This window comes from Ursus americanus, chromosome 7, assembly GCF_024610735.1.
Source record: "Ursus americanus isolate L20-20 chromosome 7, mUrsAme1.1.p, whole genome shotgun sequence".
Lineage (NCBI taxonomy): Eukaryota > Metazoa > Chordata > Mammalia > Carnivora > Ursidae > Ursus > Ursus americanus.
In genome coordinates, this window is record NC_142133.1 from 63,394,872 (window position 1) to 63,417,132 (window position 22,261).

The 22,261-nt window shown below is 45.8% G+C and overlaps 1 protein-coding gene across 2 annotated transcripts in view; it reads left to right on the top strand.

Moving 5' to 3' along the window:
- The window catches only part of ALK (ALK receptor tyrosine kinase), a 660,105-nt gene that overhangs the window by 462,792 nt on the left and 175,052 nt on the right, over nucleotides 1-22,261 (top strand). For both annotated transcript variants that reach the window (XM_087863752.1, XM_045809147.2), the window contains one exon: nucleotides 17,677-17,804. In XM_087863752.1, coding sequence (XP_087719878.1) covers nucleotides 17,677-17,804 — 128 coding nt within the window. The remainder of the gene's footprint in view (nucleotides 1-17,676; nucleotides 17,805-22,261) is intronic.

Below are 22,261 nucleotides of genomic sequence, written 5' to 3' on the forward strand. Positions count from 1 at the left end.
GGGGAGATTTGAACTCTACGATCCTGGAGCAATCAGGTGATGGAAACCCGAGTTTGTCCCCCCCCCCCCCAGGGAATTCTTATACCTGCTCCCATGGGAGCTCGATGCAGGGACTTTTGTGCTGCTTTGGTTCCTGTTCTGATGTCTACCTGGAATGTCTTTCCCTGGCCTCCACTTCTTCAATTCTTCTTTCCCACATTACTTTGAATTTTCTCAACCCACAAATTATTGAATATAACTTACCTTCATGCAGGAACTATGTCGCATCCTCCATGTCCAGGACTTACCGCTTGCCTCGTGTAGACTGTGCTCCGTAAGTCTTGGTCGAATTCGGTGAACTTCCCTCTGTGTGCCTTGGGCTCGTTTGTTTCTTCTTCCACGTGACCTCTTTAGTCTTCATGACTGCAGATTCCTTGAGGATAGGGTTCTTGTCTTATTCTTCCTTTGCCCTACTGCTGGAACACTTGCTACAGAGTTACGTAATAAGTTCTTCACATGCTCGATGGCCGTGTTGGTTGTTGTTTAAAGCATGTTTAAAGTCCGTTTTTTATACCAACCCAGCATGAGCTATAAAATGTCCTGTTGGAGTAGATTGTTATATGCTCTCTCTATAAGATGAAACTAGGCTTGTCTGAGTCAATTTCCTTTTATAGCCAATTTTATTTTTAGATTTAAATGCAAAGATCTCAATGCCGTATTTTTAGGATTCTGTTTACTTGAGGAGTCAACCATTTTTTTTAATTTTAAAATATTAATCCTAGTCAAATTCTAAGCATGTTGCTGAAGAAGTGGTTTGCAGTGTTTCCAAGAGCCACACAGGCGCACCCAAAACAGGTCCCGGAAAACACCTTCTTCAAGAGAGTCGTGTGATTAGTAGGGTGAGGGGATGTGACAGACACAGATTCTCTTAATTTAAGCCATGCGCTTGACAGCGTCTCTGTTGATATTCTGGTATTGGGTCTGCAGCAATCGAATACTTGTATCCAGAGAGGCACAGTGAGTGAGCCTTGTCCATCTGGAAGGGATTTCCAACAGAAACAGTGAAGGCTTCTGCCTTGACCTTTGGCCCTTGTGTGGTTTTGCTGCTGCCTGAGATGGTCGGCCGAAAGAGAATCTAACGTTTGCTCAGACCTCCTGCGTGCCTGCCATGGCGTTAGAAGCTATGTGTTCATTATCTCATTTCATAGGAGGCCTGGTCTGCTAATGATTCCAAGCTTGGGGGAAGAGCTAATACCACAGATAATGGATTTTAAATTCTGGAAACCAAGCCAGTTAAAATTGGCTGCAGGAAACAACACGGTCCTGCCCTTAGGTTCAAAACAACCCACTTCTTTAAGCCACAACCTATAAGATCTGGCAAATCTGGATTGGAAACAGTTTCTGGGGAAAGGATTAAGGGTAACCTGGGGTGGGGGGATTCGAGTTGATCACAAGTTAGCATGAAGCCATGGGGTGCTGCCACCAACCCCCCTCTACCCCCCCCCCCAGGGAAGACAGTGCTCCAAGAGACTGCAGGCAACAAGTCCAAATCCCAGGGAGGTCTGACACCAGCGTTCCCTGCGTTCGCCAAACTAGTGTAAGGTACCGCCATTGTCCTAGGATCCGGCAGCCAAAAAGAGCTTCAGGACTCATCTAGCTGTATTTTTGTTGACAAATTTTAAAGGAATCAACTTAAAATAAGTCCTGAGAGGAGAATGACCACATAGAGGTGAACATCAGAAACCAAAACAGTAGAAACATGTTATAATATATATTTTCAAAGCACTCTCCTATCCATTCTACCATTTAACCCTCCAGCAATCCTGTGAAGGAGGTGTTAAAATCGAGGAACCATGAACAGAGAGGTGGAGTGACTTGCCAAAGCCCCCCAGCCAGTGAAGAAGCTAGGTCTTAAACCAGGATCTTGGGACTCTCAATCCAGTGCTCCTCCCCAGTGCCAGGGAGGCATCTCCTCTCCAGGTCAGCTCCCTGGCCCTGACCCTTCCCCGGGCAAGTGCTGCCTGCCTGTCTGGCCCAGAGCAGCGACAAGGCGGGCAAGGGCCATTGGCACCTCTGGCTTTCAGCAGAGCTTGAACTGGGGTTCACTGGGGAATGGGTCGGCCAGGTTTTTGCTCCACACCCCTCTGCCAAGCCCGCCTTCCCTTCCATCACCGATCCATTGTGAAGTGAGGGCTGAAAAACACACACAAGTGCAAGCCTGCGATTTCCTGCCAGCCTGTCCCTGGGAGCTGCCCCTGCTCCCAGAAACAATCCCCTGGTTATCATTCATTATTTCTACTTCTTAGTATTAAAACCCTTTTAATACGGCGTTGGAGACCAGTGGGGAGTTTTAAATTTCATGTCAGAGCAGGATTTATGGGCCAGTTCTGAAATTTTACCTCTGGGCTCGATAATTGCAATTCTCTTTTAATCGCTCTCTTAGACACCTCTCTTAAAAGACTTCAATTATTTCCACACAGTGGCCCCTGGGATTTGGGCAATTTGAACACTCAACTTGTGTCACCTCCTTTTCGGAGGCCTGCATGTGAGACGTTAGCCATGGGTCATGGGTGAGGACACCAGGTCTAACCAGCAGTCCCGCCAAAGAGCCTGGGGTTCGTAGGAAAGACATCTCCCCTCACAGGGAGTCGAGGCCGAGAACCACACGGCCACCCACCCCTGCCCTCCCAGTCCCCAGGAGGAAGCCAGAGATTGAAGCATTAGGATGTGAAGGCTCGCCATGCTTGTGGCGAAAGCGGTACAATGCCGAGAACAGGCAAATGCTGAGTGGGAACCCTTCCATGGAAAATAACTTAAAGCAATGTGATTCGAGGCGTCACTGGAAGGATCAAGGAGGGGAGAGACCCTCCAGCTGAGCCTCAGAGAGCTCTGCGAGGCTTCGGGGAAAGTAAAAGCAGACGCTATCTGTGGGGTTGCGCAGTATTGGAAAACGACCTCCCCCCACCACCAAGGACAGAATGAGGACCCTGGAGCAGCAACATTGCTCACAGGTCAGCTGTGGCACAGAGAGACAAGAGCTGGGGTCGCAGCTTGCTCATACCCTGTTCCGAAGACCCAGAAGGACAGGGTGTAATGAGGGAGACTAAGACAGGATGCCAGGGTGAGCACAGCTAAGGGGGCCGCCTCCGAGATGTCAGTTCGTGTTTTATTGTCTGGTGACGGCAGTTTGTATGGTAGAAATGCATAACTCTAGCTCCAGAGTCACCAGTTGCTGAAAGAAGATTTACTAATGGGCTGAAAACATCTGCTTCGGTTGGGAGACAGTGGGCTAGGTGGGGGCCAGAGCTCAGGCTGAGAAAGGGGGAATTCACCAAAGAGACTTGGCCTCGTACACTGATATTCTGAGTCCTGTCCCCGGGTACAGGCGGCCAAGAGGGAATGAGATTCCCCGGCCCCGGTGAGAGGAGCCCGCAGGCCCTCTGTCGGCAACCCTTCCCAGGCTACCTAGGGGTCTTCTGTACTGGGAGGCGTGTCCTGTTAGATGATCAGCGGATGGGACCAAAGTAGGAAGAGCCTGCCTTACCCAAGAGGGTTGATCTTCAAACATGGCAATGGACTAAGCCAATGGATCTCCAAGCAGAGCGCATCCACCCCACGGGCGTGCAAAATGGCTCCTTGGCGGTACTATAAACATATCTCCTTGCAGGTGTTACTCCTTTAAAAATAAGGTATTAAATTTTACTGCTATTTAATATCAGATAGAGTACATGTACCTGTTCAGAAGAATTTTATAATCGAGGAAACTAAGTAACAAAATCTTTTCACTTAGATGATACTTTTAAGTGACTTGGTACTAAAAGATTCAGTGATAGCTGATTTAATTCAACATGGGCTCCAGCCCCGGGCCCACCCCCAGGCATATGCCCATAGACATACACAGAGCCAAGTCAGGATGAGGATGAAAGGGCCCCAGTTACCTTCACTCAGTTCGGTAGGACACTCCAAGGATTAGGCACCAGACGCTGCCCCCAAGGATCCTCACGTCTATGCTCTTTCCCTAGCTGAAAAACTGGGTTCCCTTTCCTTCTGCTTCCCATGCCTCGGTTTCCTCATCTATAAAATGGGAAGAGTCAGGTATTATCCCTGGCCTTCAAGAACTGATGTTTCTTTTCACCCTGTGGAAATGCCAGGGACGGAGGAAACTCCCAACACAGATTTGTCCCAGCCTCCACCCCCGCTACACACGCACATGCCTCTCATCCCCTGCCAGGGGACAGCTCTAGAGATAGGAGAACATCATCAGTCAGGCTCCGCATGTACCAGCGCCAAGCGGAAAACATGGTGGCCAGTCTCCACACACTTCTTACTTCCGGTAGTCTTCAGGGGATGGATAGGAAAGCACCAGCCTTGGAATCATAAGACCAAGCTCTAGCACTTCCTAAATAGTCCTCTGAGCAAGCCCCGTAACTCTTCATTCTGCTCCACCTGGCTGTGTGACAAACAAGGGTGCCTGTGTGCTTGTCACCCAGGATGGCGATGAGAGGGTGTGTGCGGGGACACGAAGCCCCTCAGATGGGTCAGTGGGCTCAAGCAGATGGCCCATGGCTGCCCCAAGGAGCACTAACATTATAAACCTGAATATTCTGGAAGGAGAGTTCATCTGCACACTGAGTCCATCTCGGGTTTAAAATCTGATACCCTTGGTAAATACTGTGCTCTGCCACCGTAGGCCCTCAAGAAACTACTGCATCTCAGCCTTCCCGGGATACTTCTTGGCTCTGAAGCTTTGGGATCTCGGAGTGCCTGAGGCCATCCTCCCCTCGTTCCTAAAGCAGCTCAGATTGCATCGGCTTCTATGGGACGCTGAGGCATACAGAGACAGCCAGAGGCTTGGATTCGGAGAGACCTGGGTTTGAATCTCAGCTCTGTTACTAGGTTGAGAGCAAAATAACTCACCTGCTGGCATCTCGGTTTCTTCATCTGTACAGTGGGGCAACCGCACCTTCCCCGCACAGCTTTGAAGAGGATCAAATGAAGTGGCTACGGCGAATTCCTTCACAGTGTCCGGCACAGCTGCAGTGTCCAGGGAGTGGTGGGCATTATGACACTTACAATCATCTAATAGCGATATAACAATTATTACCATCATTGCTTGGATGACACCACTGGCAGGTTTCCAAAGCCAGAGATGCTAGCAGACCACCGATTCCTCCCGCATCTTTCAGGATCCACCCATAGCTGCACCGGCCACACAATCACTGCTCTGTGAGCGTGAAGAGCCAGAGACAAGTGCCCCCCCCCCCCCCGCTTGGTGCAGAGGCCATCAGCCTCTCGAATCAGAGGAGCAGAGCTGTTTTGAATGATGCCTCTGAACCTGTTTAGAGCTGTCGGCAGGGCCAGCCCACAGAGCTCACATGAGCCAGGAGCTCATGGGCTAGACTTTGTCTTCCAGCCTTTGTCACAGGCCATTCCTGCAGTCCTCTGTCCTTTGAGGATGCCATAGGCTGGAGAGGAAAAGAGGGCTTCTGCTGTCTCTCCTGGTTCCATGAGAAACACGCCTAACAATTGGATAGACTCCAGCTTCCATGAAATATGAGTACACGGCTTGAGCAAAGATATGGGTTTTACAACCTCATCTCCAGGAGTCAGTTTTTATTGACTCTTTGGAGGTTTCTGCTTGGTTTCGTTTTAACAAAACTGCATTGCAGGCTTACCAGTGGCTACAGTGACATTTATGATACAGTGGATATGCGGGCAGCTCTTCCTAAGACACTTTGCATAGATCTCTTGGGAGGCAGGTAAAGGAAGATGGGCTATTCCTGTCTTGTAGGTGACTATTCCCCAAGCCCTTATTGATTAAATATATCACTGAAGGGCAGAACCAGACAAAAACCAGGAGTCTGCTCTTTCCAGAAAATTGCAGCCTCTAGTATATAGGGTCAGGGACAGTGTCAAAAGATTCTGAGTGTCCCACACTTTCTAACTGAATATTCAAAGTCTGAGATGAATCAGGAGAGGGGAGAAAAGTTTGGCCCCACCCGTGGGGATTCCTGTTCACCCCACCCCCAGCCCAGCTCTTTCTGGCTCCCCCATGTGCCTCTGCTTCCGGTGCAGGCTCAGCATGCCTTAAAAGTTCCAGGTCACAATTTTGAGCTGACCCTCTGATGTCATGTGAAAATTGGTGTTGGCAGTTTCAGCCCAGAAATTGACTCCCAGGTGAACACATCATTGGCACAATCTTACGGCCTCTCAAGTGGTTCTGGCTGCTAGGTTCCAGAAAGCTCCCACATGGCTGACATGGCAGATTCCCGAAGTCCAAATTCCATTAGTTTCCTCAAGCATGGCTTAAAGGTATGAGCATTACCCGGTCGAATCTAATGGGCGCCTGATTCCTGGGTTATTAGCAAATCCTTCCTAGCATCATTCATACAGTGGGCCTCCCTGAGGGCAAAGGTGATATTATTCACCTGGAAGGCAGCGGTAAGTGTGTAGGAAAAAGTCCTGAATTCTTTCTGGCCCCAAGGAGAAAGAGGCTTCTTTGTGAGAAATCAGTTTTTTTCAGAGACCTTGGGCTCCCTGTCCATGAGCTTCTCATCACATAGAAAGGTAACCATTCACACGTAGTTGATAAACATGTTTTAAAGTTTATTTCTCCACTTAGTTGAAATGGTTTTGAACTATCCACCAACATTCATTTTCTACGGTGACTATAACGAAGTACCACAAACTGGAGTGCTTAACAACAGAACTTGATTGTCTTACAGCGTGAAGGCTAGACGTTTGAGCTCAGGCTGTCATCAGGTCGTTTCCTTCTGGTGGCTGTGGCAATCTTTGAAATTCCTTGGCTTGTAGACGCATCACCCAATCTTTGCCTTCCTCTTCTCATGGCGTTCTCCTTGTATGTTTCTGTCTCTATGTCTAGCTTTCACCTTATTATAAGGACACTGTCAAATTGGATTAGGGCCCACCCTAATAATCTCATTTTAACTTGATCACCTTTATAAAGACCCTGTTTCCAAAGAAGGTCACTTTCTGAGGCATTGGGCATTAGGACTTTAACATACCTTTTTGCGGGGGATACAATTCGGTGCATAACACCACACTTTCTATCATCCCTTCTCGGACCAGAGTGGACCAGCCAATAATAACAGACGTCACGTCTTTCAAGAAGCTCTTCCAAAATCTTTTTGGGCAGAAGTAGGCATATGTCGCCCTTATTCCCCTGTACCAGTCGCCCAGTTCAACCTGGGAGTCAGATGACTAAGGGATACCAAGTTGAGTCTTGATCAGTGAAGAACAGCCCAGCAGAGAAAAAGTAGAAAGGGGATTCGGGGTATAAGGGACACCCTGAGCACATGCATGGGGCAGGGAAAACCCCTGGCCTGCTCTGGCAACCACAGGCAGGTCCCGAGCGCATTGAGCACATGGTCATGTTTCAGTTTTAAAGAGATGATTCAGGACACATGGTATAGAATGGAACATGGAGGGGAGGTGCATAGTTCAGGCTTTCTCTGCCACGCAAAAGGAAGACATGTGGTGATTTCCAAGATTCATGCCACTCTTCCATCTTTTGACCTCACAACAACATCATCATCCACGATACTTGCCACAGTACAGTATAGCCTCTGTAGCGGGGCCAGTGAGCCCCTCTGCACCAAGGAGCTTAGAACATGGTCTGTCAGTGCCTCCTGCAGTTACTTCTGCATACTCGGATGGCCACCCAGCAAAAGGGTGGGGCAGGTGCAGCATGTGGAATGGGGGAATCATCTCCAGGGGAGACAAGTCTGTGGGCTGTCCTGACCCCACCTGTCTGGGCCCCTCCAGCCTTTTCCAGCTAACCATTATCCCAGCCCCAGAATTTGCTTAAAGGGCTGTAGTTCATGGCCAGGTCTACACTCCCATATGGAGTTTCAGCACAGGCTGGCTTGACTTGGCCATAGATTCATGACTGAATTGGAGCCTCTCAGCTTGGGTGTCAGCATTTGGTTGGCGTAGAGGGTTGCGGTTGTATTGAATCAATCAATACATTAATGCATTAAATGGCATTTAGGCCGGCTGTCTAGGGAGCAAGAAGGGCAACTGGCTGTCATTGGAGCATGGGCAAGGAGGATTGCTTTCAGGCCTGGAAAACTATGGGTGTCCAGGTGGGCGCATAGGTTGAAAGCCCAACCCCAGCCCCACTCAGGACTCAGAGCTCGAGCGAGAGGCAGACCGTGCTGAAGGAAGGAGCCTACAGAAATGGCCACATTCTAGGTTTCAATGTTGTCTTTATCCTTTCCACTCAGGAGGATGTATTATAAGAAAACAAACACAAAAGGACTAACTGCATTGAGTTGGCTTGGGAAAAAGATTGTATTTGGAAAGAACAGATGGTGGTAAAAAGTGATTGAAAGGAACAGAGTTAGGAAACCAAATTCCAGATTCCTACTGTCTGCAGGTGGGTAATGTGCCCAAATCTCCTTACAGAAAGCTTTTGAAAAGCAGAATGATCACCTGGGGCTCTAACTTGAGAAAATCCATGACCAACCCTGCCAGAGAGATTGTCTGACGAGCCTGTGGAATGGGGAACCCAACGGGGATCCCCTCTGGTGCTCACTTCCGTAATTTTAAATGATTCCTGGAATGTGGCAACAACGGAACCCTCTCTCCTTCACCAATCCTTGCCCAGAATGCAGCTGAGTCCCTCCCTGATGAGGGCTGCTCGGCAGATGCTGGAGGAGGTGGGGGCTTGCCCGGGACCAAATCCAAAAATGCAGAGGAACTGAAAGAGGAACTTCAGGACTCTCAGGCTCCCTACTCTTGATTTGAGGTTTTCTCTCCCTTGATTTTTTTGCCTGGTAATCAGTGGGACCTCCTCCTTTAAAAAGAAGAAAAAATACCGATGAATCCTCCAGGTATTTTTTTTATACACCCTAGAGCAAAGAAGAAGCCCTCTCGACAGCAAGCTTGGGACCAATAGTTGTTTGGGAATCAACTGACATCCTTAAACATTTGTCTTTATTTACAACTTCTAGATTCATGCTCATTCACTAATCTCTTGATGTAGTGCCAAGGCCTTTGCTTCCTATATGGGCCTTCTGACTGGAGTTCCGCTTTGGCTTTCTCCATAAACCACATTCGTAACACAACATCCACGATTTTCAGTTTCAGTTCCTCTAAAATGGAAATAATTTTAAAATACTTGGGAAATAACCTGAAAATGTCTAGATTTTCAAGATTTCCCTCCCCCAATCTTTTCTGTTGCCCCATATATTCCAAATTAAAGAGCAATTATTTTTAGTGATTTATCACTACTAGTCTTTACAAAGTAATTCAGATTTTTCCTGCTCGCGTTGCATCAGCTGAAGGAGCACAGCTGGCATAAACAGGCTTGGGAACAAGCCTGACTGACTCTCAGGAGGCATCTAACCCAGGGGATGAGAGTAGAGAGTGTAGGAGTCCTGGAGGGCAGGCTGGAACATCCAGGAGGCACGGGGATTCCACTGAATGTGCAAGGCAGAGATTGGGTGAACCCAGCAAGCTGATCGGTCACATGGAGGCCAGTTAAGAACACTTCTTCAGCCATTATTTTCCTTACAACTGTGGCTATGATCAGTCTACACTCCTAATGATTCAGCAGCTTGGTCAGTAGAGGTAGAGTCCATCTCCTCTTCCTGGCCTGCTAGAGAGAACGAAGAAAAGCATCTCAGCCAGGGGCCGGGGGGATGCCTGCCTCCCACACGGCTGTGGCTGCGTATTCCAACCTGGATTAGGCTGATGTGGAATCTGAGGAGGGAAGGATTAGGTGGTCTGGGGCAACACTGAGAAGAAGCCAAAATATTTTCTGGAGGCGACCTTTTCTGCACACTGCTGTTCCGCAGGTACTAACCACCCTCAGCCCACCAAAAGGCTCTTCTAAAAAAAACCGAATCATTTACATGTAGCATAAAATATGTAAACCTGTGTGCCATGTAGTAGAAAGTGCGAGAGTTTGGAGATAAAGAGTCTTGGGTTCATATCACTTCTTATCATTTATTACATGGGCAAGTTGTGTAAGGCTCTCTGAGCCTCAGTCTTCTTACTTATAAAATGGGGGTGATAATCTCTGTCTCATGCATTTATTGTGAATAGTAAATGAGATAAAGTAAAATAGCTTTGTTTATGTTCTGCCTTAAATCAAATGGTCCCTGGGAGCACAGTGTTTCTGGGGGCATCTGCATTTGTACATTTTGCCTCTTCATCTCCACAGGAGGGAAAGAAAGAGGCCTCGAAAATCCTGGTGTTCTGGGGTGGGAGGCTCTCCCCAAATTTCCCAAATCCCACCACATGGTCAGTTTCCTATTCCACCTTCTTCTAAGGTCACTCCTTGAAAGGTCATCTGTGGCCCTGGGTTTAGGAGAGAAGAGAAACACGAACACAAGAAGAGCAGTATGAGGCTTACTGAGTGTCAGCTGAGTGCTCCGTATGTCTTAACTCACACAGTCTTCACAGCACCTCTGGAAGGTTCAATCATTATCCCCACTCCTTAATGACAGAACACTGGCACAGACACGCTAGGTTAGGTAGTTGGCCAAAGGTCACAGCCGAAAAGAGACAGAACTGAGATTCTAAAACAGGAAATCTGGCTCCGGAGTATGTGGTCTTCATATGTTTCCTTGAAAGAAGGAAAAAGGGAAGGAGGGAGGGACGGAGGAAAATAGAAGAAGCTAAAGAGAGGTCAGGAAAAGGAACCTATTCATTTTTTCTTTGCTCAAAAGCATGAGAGAAGAATCAGCAGAAACACAGTTTGGGAAGATTTTCTTAGCCCCCACTCCAGGAAAGCTGGGCAACCTTCCAGATCCCTGTCACCTGTACAGCATGTCTGATGTAAACCAAAACCACTTTCCAGCTGCCAATGCTAAATTCTCAACCGAGTCCACCTGTGGCCACAGCGAGCACCCCCTTTGCTCCAGCAGAGCCAGAAGCTACTCTCAGCCTCCAGGCAGCTCTTTGCCACCATGGGCTGGTGGGAGCCACATTCAACCTGAAACTTCATTTCTACCCAGATCTGATCCTCCTCAGGGCACATCCACCTAACTTTTGGGAAATTGTAAAGGGCAAGGGAATAAGAAAGCCAAGGGTCCCTGGATAAAGGACCCCATGCCCCATACCAAGTGTTATTATTATTACAGAAAATTAACGAGCAAGAAAGGACTTCACACTAAAATTTACATTGATCTGGCATTTTTCTCCCTGCTATCTCCCATAAAAAATGCTTTAAATGCAGGCTGATTTAATGGAAACGATAAAAAATAGTGCTGAATGGTTTATATTTGCTGCAGAATTACTATAAGGTATATTTTAAGAAAAATTTGAAAGTTATGTGTGTTTTTTTCCTTTAGGATAAGACGAGGGAGAAAGGTGCAGTTGGCTTTTTTTTTTTTTCTTTCCTGTATTGATCTAGACGAACTCCCACAGGCTCAGTTTTTTGTTTCTCGCGAATCTTCACAACTTCACATGCACGTTTGGACCCTTGTCAAGAGAGTCTTAGCAGAGAGACATGTGAAGGAATGTCAGCAGCAGGCCCTGAGCCCCGACAGTGTTACACTCACTAACAATGATAGCCGTGGGACTGAGCTCTCCCAGATAGGGACACGCTGGTTGTCCAATCTATGTGGCTTCCATCATCCTCTGCTTAACCCAGGAGTTTGGCTCTCTTGGCAAGGGGTCTAGCCGCCACCTGAATGAGTTTGCTCTCATGACCACTGCAGAACATGCAGATGACCACATCTTCTAGCTTCTGGCCCCCAGCCGTGTTCACCAGGCCAGCAGTTAGAACAAAGCCTCAGGAAGACACAGTTTCCATCCTCAAGAAGATTAGAAAGGCAATTTAAGATAGTGTACCTCAAGACTAATGGAGTCACACGAACCTGAGTTTAAAACTCAGCTTGGAGGACACCTGCGTGGCTCAGTCAGGTGGGCTTCCAACTCTTGGTTTCGGCTCAGGTCGTGATCTCCTGGTTGGGAGATGGAGCCCTGCATGGGGCTCCCTGCTCAGTGGGGAGTCTGCTTCCCCTCTCACTATCCCTCTGCTCCTCCCCCCCACTCACACACTCTCTTTGTCTCAAATAAATAAATCTTTAAAACTCAGCTGGAAGCAGAGTATACTGTAGGCCTTCAATAATATTAACTGTTGTTGTTGCTCTTGCTAATATTCACAGTGACTTGGTTTAAGGTTGACCTGCTTTGTAGAGGACATTCACACATCAGATGGGACCTCTCCTAGTTGAGCACCCAGATCCCTCCATGTCTCAATTACTTCAATTCTCTGAGTCCTTTCTTGGGTTCTTGGGTATTTGGATGAGAGCTAATTTGATGGCTGCTTCCCATGGCCCTGGCCTTTTAAAGAACAGGCCTGTGGGCAAACGGGGAGCCAAGAACTATGTGATGAACCAACCTGCAAACAGCCCTCAACCCTGAAACTTTCCCAGTCTTTAGTTTCCTCCTAACAGGGAAGACATTGTTGTTACATGAATGGATGATAGCTAACAATAATGAATTGACAGGAACTTTCAGATGAACTCAGCTCCACTGCAATATAACTTTTATCCAAGAATGTCAGAGTCTTGTCTGATTTCACAGAAATGTGTTCATGTATTTGTTCTCTCGTTCAACAAATACGGTGTCTGGAGACACAACAATGACCCATGCCCTAGCTTTAAGGCGGGGTGCAAAAGACCTAAGGGACCTCCTTCCTATAGAGACCAATGGAACCCACTGACTCCAGGCAGCCTGGACCTCCTGTTCTCAGAACACACAGTCTGTATGGCCTCTGCTCATGTGCTCACACCAACCTCTCTTTCTGTATCGCCCTCTTCCCAATTCCTGCCCCGTCTTCATAACCCACCCTCAAGTTACACCTCTCGTGATCACCCAATCTGAGACATCACTTTGCCCTCTAAGCTTTAAACGTACACGATGCCTATGCCACTCACTTAGCTTCTCTGTACCGCCATTCACTATACATGTTGGTATTTACTTTCACTCTTTCTTACTAGTCTGTAAGCTCCTGGAGTGCCAAGCTAAATCCTACACCCTTAGGACCCCCAGAGCATTTAATACTTTATTTAGTGTGCAACAACACACCAATAAATACCTGAGAAATGGAATTCAATTCAACAAATTCTAACCAACATCTAGACACAAGACATCTTTCCACCTGCCACAGGATACAAAGGTAAATAAGAGGCTTTTACTCTAAAGTGGGATGAGTACCTTTGGAGGGCTCTGCGCAGAATAGTCATGGTCACTAATATATTTTGTTGTATGGGTATTTCAACATGATTTCTTTGAGCTGTGCTTAACACATGAAGATCCATTTAAAAATGGAGACTTTTTTCTGGCTTAAATAAATAGGGTGTCCGCTACTGATAAATTACAAATGCTTTTCTCCCTTTCACTTACCTACATTGCTTTCCCTCTTGAATCTCATAAATGAGTTGAGATGCTGATAGTTTCATGGACCAGTGCCATTCCATGAAGAAAGCTGCGGTCTTTTGTAAAAATAACTTCCACTATTGAGACTCCTAAAAGGATGTTCCTCTGCATACATCCTTCTGACAAATCCTCACAGCAATCCACTGAGCTAGGCATCAGGATTTCCATCTTAAAAATAAGTAAACTGAAGATCAGAGAAGTTAAATTATTTGCCTAAGATCACTTAGCTAAGTGGATGGTGGAGCTGAGAACTGATTCTAGGCCTCGAGATATTAGAACAACTAAAACCATCTCAGAAAGGCATCCCATTGAATAGCATGTAGGGTTCAAAGGCTTGCTTTTGTGAGCCAGCCCCATGTCAACATCATGCCTATTGGAATAGCACACAGGAGCAAAGTGACACACATTGCTCTGTCTTATCAACTGCCATCCATAGTCCTCACGCCCCATCAAAAGTTTCCCTTTCCCTCTGGGCTTTAAATAACTTTGTGCCTTCATCCTCCTTGAGTCATGGATGCTAACCCTTCAATCTCAGCAGCAGCTTGCTTCACATCAGATGTGCTGATGGTTTCCTTTAAACATGTACAGACTAACATGGTATGGAGTGGGGGGAGCCTTGGAGATGCTTGTGACCATGTCAGGGCTTCTTCGGATTTTTGGGTTTGTGTGTGCATTTTCTGACAATGTCTTTTACTATCTGGAGGCCTGTGTATCCTTAAAACCCAGACTGGTGATTCTTCTAATAATGCGAAGTAGACATCTCCTTTTCTGTTTCTGGGATTCCAATGATATGGAGTGGTGACTGGGTATACAGACTAATCTCTAGGTTGCCTTGTCTCCTGTCCTTGCAGTCTGGGAGCCATAATATACTTGACTTTCATTTTAGGTCTCCAGGTAACCAAAAGTGTAACCTTGGGCAAGTTGCTCCATTTCTCTGAAGGGATGGAACTTAGTCTCTTTACAGATAGAAATCTGTAATTCTTTGACTAATCACTTCTTCCACCTAAACAGAATATTATTTGTGCATTGCAGCTTTTGGGGGTTTCATAAAGTGTTTTGTCACTAGGACTCCTACAAATTGCTAGAGAAGTGTAAGCACCAGATCAATAACGGACCTTGGAGAAATTTTGATTCAATCCTTGCATTTTTGCTAACAAAGAAACTAAAACCCAAGGAGGTACAGGAACTTACCCTAACCCATGCAGATCCAAAACCAGAACCCAGGACTCAGCTTCCAAATGAGTCACCTTTATACATAATATTTTCAGTCTCCAGGTCAGAAATGAACCTTAATATTCACAAAACAATCCTCCTGACCTTTTGGGGGGGGGGGATGGGTTCTAATTTATTCAGTATGATGTAGCCACTCAGCAAAAATGTGTGGTCAGGTTTTTTTCTCAGCAAATTCACACATATTTGGAAACATTTTCTCTGGTTGAGAATACATTGATCAGAAAACGTCCAAAATTTCAGGCATTCAGAGTAAAGTGCCTTATTCAAAGTCATCAGACACTTGAGGGGCAGAGCCAAAACTGGAAGTGGAGAACTCTAGAGAGACAACTGGAAGATAATGGATGGTGACAGGCTGACCATACTGTCTTCCTGGCTTCCCAGAATCCAGATGGATTCCCCACACTGTCATGTTGATTGATTGAAGCACCCGTGCTAAGAAACCCACAAATCCCCAGCACATGGACACAGCTGCACGTTGGTCTCTAGGAGGATCTAGGTCAGAACATAACCTTCCCTCCCACAAACCCAAGTAGAGTTGCCGCAGCCAAAGAGGGAAACAAAACCCCTAGTAAGGGAGTTTCATGACTGCTGGGATATGAGCAAAGAAAATGGAGTCAGGCAGAAAAGAGAACTTGCATTTGCTTTTCCTGGGGTTTCTGCTGTCTCTTAAACAAAGCTGACCCTAGGTACAAGCTTGCCCTTTTCTTGTCCCAACTTCCCTGGTCATAAAATACATGTTTGGCAACTGCTTTGAAAGTTATTAAAGCTGCAGCAGTAAACTATGGGAGGCCAGAGATTTTCAGACAAAAGTTATTGCATCAGTAACTCAGAAACTAATTCCTAAAACTCTTGACACATTTATCCAGAGGGCTAGTGCCAATACAGAAATGGAAATCACTGTCAAGGGCCACAGTGTACCTGGAATTAAAATCCATCATTCCTTGCAGCAGAGAGCTACGATTTTGGCAGAATATGAATAGTCAGGCGTTTCTCCACCACCTCAAAAATAGGGTTCTTTATTTTTTCAGAAGGACAAGAAAAATTCTGCTCTCTTTGGTTTTTTTTTTCTTAAGAACCCCACGTTTACATTTTCTTTTCACATATTTATTTCTTTGACAGCTCCACGTTTAAACCGAATGGCCTCCTTTCCTTATTCAATTGCACTGGTTTTATTTTGGATAGAAAGCCTGCTGGGTACTGTAACAGGGAACAAACTTTACAACAGCAATAATCCCTTCTACAGCGTCTATTGTGGGGAAACGTAATACACTCGTATTAAATGGCTGAGGCATTGGCTCCGGTGATCTGAATTAAGTACAGAAGAGCGTAGTTAGAGAGCAAAAGTACCTTCTTCACTCAGTAGCTCCCCACTGCATGCCCTGCAAAAGTGCCATCCAAGGGCGCCCCACTGAAAGACCAGCGATTGCCTTAGGCGATGCCTTCATCACCAAAAGGCAGCAAAGACGGGAAAGAGGGGATGAGATCCAGTGCTAACAAGCAGCTGGAGAAATGGGCTCTCTGATGCACTGTCGGAGGACTGACAATATGCTCAGAGTTTTCAATGCACATGCACTTTAACTTGGGTTCTAAGAATTTGCTTTAAGGCAGTACTTACAGAAGTACCCAGGGCTAGGCTCAGCATGATCGTGAAGAGGAAAACTCAGACGCAATGCACAAATCATTAAAAATGCCATCATTGAACTCATCACAGGGTCTGTATTTATTGTCTCCCGACATGCCATTGAGTGGCCAAGTCCAGGCACAGAGAGCACGTGGAAGATGGTCTTGTTTATATAAAAGCGTAGCTAAAAGGCTTCACTGGGGTGCTGACCATGGTTATCTCTGGATAATGAGCTTCTGGGTGACTTTTCATTTCCTTTGCCAACTTTTCTGAATGGCTGGATCGTTAATATTTTTTATGGTGAGCATCACTTTCTGCCTTGAAGGGGAGGGGGTGCTTTAAACTTTTTTTTTTTTTAGCAGAAAGTTAATCTTTCCCTAAATTCCTTTGCACTTGTACTGGCCAGCCTACCTAAGACCTTACATCGTGGTGGGACAATATGAAACGTTGTGAGGAGTTCACGGGTGTATACATATGTCAAACCTCATCAGTTCATACACTTTAATTCACCAAACTCTGCATTTTTAGGACATGCAATTTATTGTATGTTGATTATACCTCAATAAAACAGGTTTCCTTTTTTAAAGGAAAAAAATATGAAGTAGTCCAGGTAATTTCCATTCAGCACGTAAAATGTCAATGTAACTATGTATGTTTAAAAACCCTGACTCAATGGCGGAAAGTAAATTTGATGTTCCAATCAGTGACAGGAGGCTATTCCAAGAGGTTAATAGCATGAGTGAGGTGTAAAAAATGTTCATTCAGCTTATTCTCTGTTCTCCAGCGGTGTCCGTGTCCTTGATCATAGATGGCTGCAGAGCTCACCATTCGACCTACTTCTATCTTCTTCTGTTTGCACCTTTTTGCAGAGTTCACACCAATCTTAGGTACCTTTTACCCCAAAATACATGCTTCAGTGCACTTTAATTTCCCTGAAGTAAATAAATGGCCCTTGCTTGCTTCCCTTAAGTGACCACATAGCAAACTCAAGGGTTATGAGACTCTGGGATCAGAAAAAAATTCTGAAAGCCAAAATTCTTTCCAAAGATAATTATGAATACACCAATAAATGTTTTTGAAGATTATCCCTTCACTCTGCTGGCAGATATTCCTAAGTGTATGTATTCTTTTCCCATAAGATTAACTACTAAAGTAGTCCGAAGGTCCGCAGTTGCCTGAAAGAATATGACGAAAGAAACACCAGTGGCTCCAGTGGGTTTGAGACGAGAAGGGTTAGCTGGACAAGAAGGAAACAAGCGTTTGTGTGCTGCTGTCGGAGTCATTGTTCTCAGAGCCTCTTAGGGCTACATCTGTTGGTGTCCATGAAGAGTGTGAGCGCTGAAATCACTACAGGCTCTGTGCAAGTTGGGCCTGCTTCTCATCACTCTTTCTGTCTGCTCTTCCCCTCTGCTTTCCAATGCGACCAGATGGACAGTGCTTCAGGGAAGAATTGGGCGCCCAGAGAATCCCTTCCGAGTGGCCCTGGAATACATCTCAAGTGGAAACCGAAGCTTGTCTGCAGTGGACTTCTTTGCCCTGAAAAACTGCAGCGAAGGTATCTGAATCTGGTTTTCTCCTCCCCTCCTTGGTAGCTTGCAGTCTTAAGGGTGTCCATAACCTGCCGCCACGACGAGCTGGGCATGTGCTTGCTTATCTAGTAAAGTCTACAGTGCTTGGGGCTGGTTCTGGATATTACCCAGTGCTCCACAGCCCAGCTGATCAATTTTCAAAGATCGAGTATAACATTGTTTATGTCTGCTTACCTTAAAACTTTATCAAACAGAGTATAGTCTTTGTTAGAGAGTATATCAGCTTAACTTCCCTAGCTGCCAAATGCTTTCAGCTACGTTCTTTTGGTTTGGTTTGGTTTGGTTTGGTTTGGTTTGGTTTGGTTTGGTTTGGTTTGGTTTGATTGGTTTTTTATTGTGGAAAATTTCAAATGTATGCAAATAAATAGAATAGTGCAATCACCCCCGTATACCTTCAGCCCAGTTTCAACAATTATCAACATTCTACCATTTTTCTTTCACCTGTATCTCTACCCACTCCTTACCACACCAACTTGATAGTGATTATTTTACTTTTTCTCCCTGAGGCAAAATTTATGACGAAGTATTGTTAATGACTTGAATCCTGCTATTATTAAGGGGCGACTTGGGAAATGGTTATATATGAAATCTTTTGCTTATTTTGTAAATACCATCAGGGCACGGTCCGCTCTGTCATTGAATTCCTTTTGCGTTAAGTCCCACATTCAAGATTTGTTACCAAGAAAAAGCCTCTCTCTCCTGAAGGATTAGTTGTTGGTTTTTTTTTTTTCTTTTTGCTTTTGTTGCCAGGAAACTCTGAACTAAATGCAATACTCAATCACGGTAATTATATCTGTACAGGTTTTTTATAAGCTTATTTCCCCTCCCTCTACAGAGTTTTTGACCTTCTACTCTTGTTTTCAAGATCACCTGTGTATCTTTCATTAGACATTGCTTCAAGTCTGACTGGTAAGCAGGAGGAAATGAGTCATCAATAGATGCAGGAGGTTGATCTTTCCTTGATTGTTCAGAATACCCAGGGTCATAACGGTAAACATCCTTTGTTGTTGCCCACCTGTAGAAGGTATGGGAGGTGGGCTTGAATTATACAGATCTTCGGAAGGAAGTTGTTTTCATTATGGCTATTCTTCTGCGCCTGCCTCTGCCCAGAGGCTCAGTGGGAAGGGAGTTCTCCCGTGTGCCACACAATCTGTGGTCTGACAGGACCAAGAATGAAGTATGGAGAGGAGGGAAGCCTGTGGTACTCCCAGAACTAAACTCTCAATTTTGACTGTTCATGAACAACCATGAAGGCTCATGACACACAGTGAGCTGTTGCATGTAGAGGCCCAGCTTTGAATCTTGGGCCTCTTAGAGGTGCAATACAAAGGGGATTCCCTTAGGAGACCACTGACCACCCTGTTTCTTATGCTGCTATGGCTTTTCATTGATTGCTAGTCTTGCAAGAACTTTCACAAAAATTTTTTTTCCTTTAATGAAAGCTGGTTTATGTTTGGGAAAAAGAAAAATCATCATAATGTGATAGATTGAACTTCAGTTCTAGTTGAAAAGGTGGTTAACCTGTGATGTGAGGCAATGTATAAGAAACATGTGGTTTGGGAGAAAGCCAGGAGCTTGTACAAATGTTTCCACGTCCACAAACTTGTGGATCTGTGGATGGCTCTGGACTTCATCAATCCTTGCTGATGTCAGGGGTCTGTGTACTGTCCAAAAGGGGCCATCTGTTGAAATGGAGCCAGTTAATAGGAATGTGACAGGGAGAAGGTATCAGTTCCCAGAATTGTCCTAATCTCATTTGAGCAATGTCAGGAGAGGGGAATAAGAGACTACAAAACCCCAGATATCAGGCCCAGCCCATACTCCTGCAAAAATTCTTCATACCTCTGAGTCAAGGCTCTCAACCAGTTATGCAGATTTTTCCTCCCTTACCTCCACAACTCCCTTTCACCTACAAAATTCGTCCTCTGTATCTTATGTTGCATTTGCAGTGAGTTTGTTGCAGAGTTTCAAAGACCTGTTTCTTGTCTGCCTCTCTGCCCTCATGAAACCAAGAGAGTTGACCTCTCTAACTTTCTCTAGTGATCCAAAAAGTATGTCTTCTGGCAGGAAAGTCTCTTAGAGCACGGAGAAAAGAAGTCTGCTTCTAATTCCCTAGAGAAGGTAAATTGGCCAAGAGACCTAGGAAGGTTCTCATGACCCAGCTACCTTCCTTCAGAGGCTCATGTCTAAGAACAGAGGGTCTCCATGGAGAAGCGGATGTTCTCTGTACTCCTTCTCTGACTTGGACTCCTGTGGCCACCAGTGGGTACGAAGAGATACGTGTGGATGTGTAAAGCACAGAGCAGAGGAAAACAAAGTGAGTCCTGTGTTTCCTGAAAACTTCTCATTCTCCTTCCCATCACGGAACAATTTCGGGTGCACATCGGTTGGTGTGGACACGTTGCAAACATAAGAAGCAACCTAAAACTATGCTCACATTTTTAAACAGAAAGAGTTATCTCAGAGGTACAACTCAAGGCTTATTTGATGTGGACAAATGTCTGTATTTTCTGATGTATTGCTTTGGTCAGGTCATGAATGGAAAGAGATAAGGAGAGAGAAGTATTATCTTTGAGGGGTGAACAGGGCTGGTGGCACATTAGCCCGGGTTACAGACAGGTCAACAGAATGCCTGGTCTATTTTCTGAGAGTAACTTGGTCCCCTCCTGATGAGACACAGACAGAATATGAAAGGAGACACATCTGTAGAACTCTACAGCTCTTCCTTCGCCTACAGAAAGAGAGGCGCCACTTTTGTTAGTCCGGAAAAGCCTTACAGGGGATGTTGGGACAGTTCTCCCTGCATAGGAGATGGTACTTGTCTGTGGGTGTCATCAGGGCAGAGGCCATGCCTCTTTCCTCTCTGAATACTGACAGCTATCACAGTACGTAACATTTAGTAAGTGCTCAGTTAAGAAGCAATAAAAGCTAACACCAACGGAGCACGTACCATGTGTAAAGGGACATGCTGATCCTTTTAAGTGTGTTATCTCATGTAGCTTTACCATAATGCTATAAATCAGGTTCTGTTATCCTTATTTACAGATGGGGAATCCGAAGCTCACGGAAGCTTCAAAACTTGCCCAGGTCACTCAGTTAGGGAAAGCTATAGCCAAACTCAATCCCAGGTCAGTCTGACCACCAAGCCAATGTTTCTGTCCACAACGTTCTATCACCCGTATGGACTGTGTAGAGGCTGGGGTTTTAAATTCATTGCCAGAAGCCTTAGAATTATCTTTGACTCATCCTCTTATTCCTACATCCAAATGGCCAAGCCCTGGGCTCTAGACTTGGGGCTGCTTTCCATCCTATCCGTTGCTCTCTGGATGCTGCTGTTGCTGTCTCTTGAATTTACGCTTCTGACTTCATTCCCTCAGCAGCGTACTTTAGCCAGGCCTTTGTTAGGCATTCGTGGGCTTTGGCGGTAGCCAGCTGGTTTTTAATCCATCCCTCACATTGCCACAAATTTCCATGTGGCACTTTCAGGAGACCTCGGTATCTTCTTATTGCCTCCCACATCAGAAATATGGGGGCTAGACTGGGCCATCTCACTCATTCCTGGGTCCCGGACAGTGATGGGCTGGGGATCACCCAGCCGGGTGATGGTAGAGCTGAGAGTGACATCAGGGCCATCCTGACTCTGGCTTTGGTACTTTCACCACGGCTCAGTCCTGCCTGGAAAGCCCCCAATGTCTCTGCTTGATTCCTAAGCTTCTTTACAGTCTGGTCTCAGTAACTGTCCAACATCATGCCCTCTGTTCTCCCTCTGCTCTCCCACACCCCCGGCCCTCTAGTCAGACTGGTGCAGTGTACAGAAAACCAGCTTGGTCGCAGGCCTTCCGTTTGAATGCAGGCTCATCATTTAAGATCCAGTTTAGGGCCCAAACCCTCCAGAACATCATTCACAGCCATAGAAATTCTTCTCTGAATACTTTGCTGTATACATCTAAATTTAGGAACTGTTTTACAATTATTTCCCAGTTAGTCATTTTGGGGCCCTAACTTGAGGTTTGGGATCTTGGCTTATATTTCTTTTATTCCCCAGGGGACAGTTAACACAGTGCTAAACACATAGAAAACACTACTTAAATACTTGTTGACCGATTGTTAGCTAATCAATCAATTGATAAATGCTTCTCCTGCTTTTATAGCTTTGGGCTATTACCCTACTACTGCCAAAAGAAGGTAGCAGTAGGTGGAAATGGCTTAGAAGAGGTTTTTCCCTCCTCTTAAAAAAGCCAGTGTGTCTATTTGGTAGTGGTGGGAAGGATATCAGCCCCCAGAGACACCCATGCCTGGGCTCCCAGGGAACCCTTCACCCATTCACAAAGACCCAGCTTCAGCAGACAGTCCAAAGCAATAGAATTGTGCGGGACACTCATCAGGACCCCTCATGTTCAGAGCAGCCTACAGAAATATACAT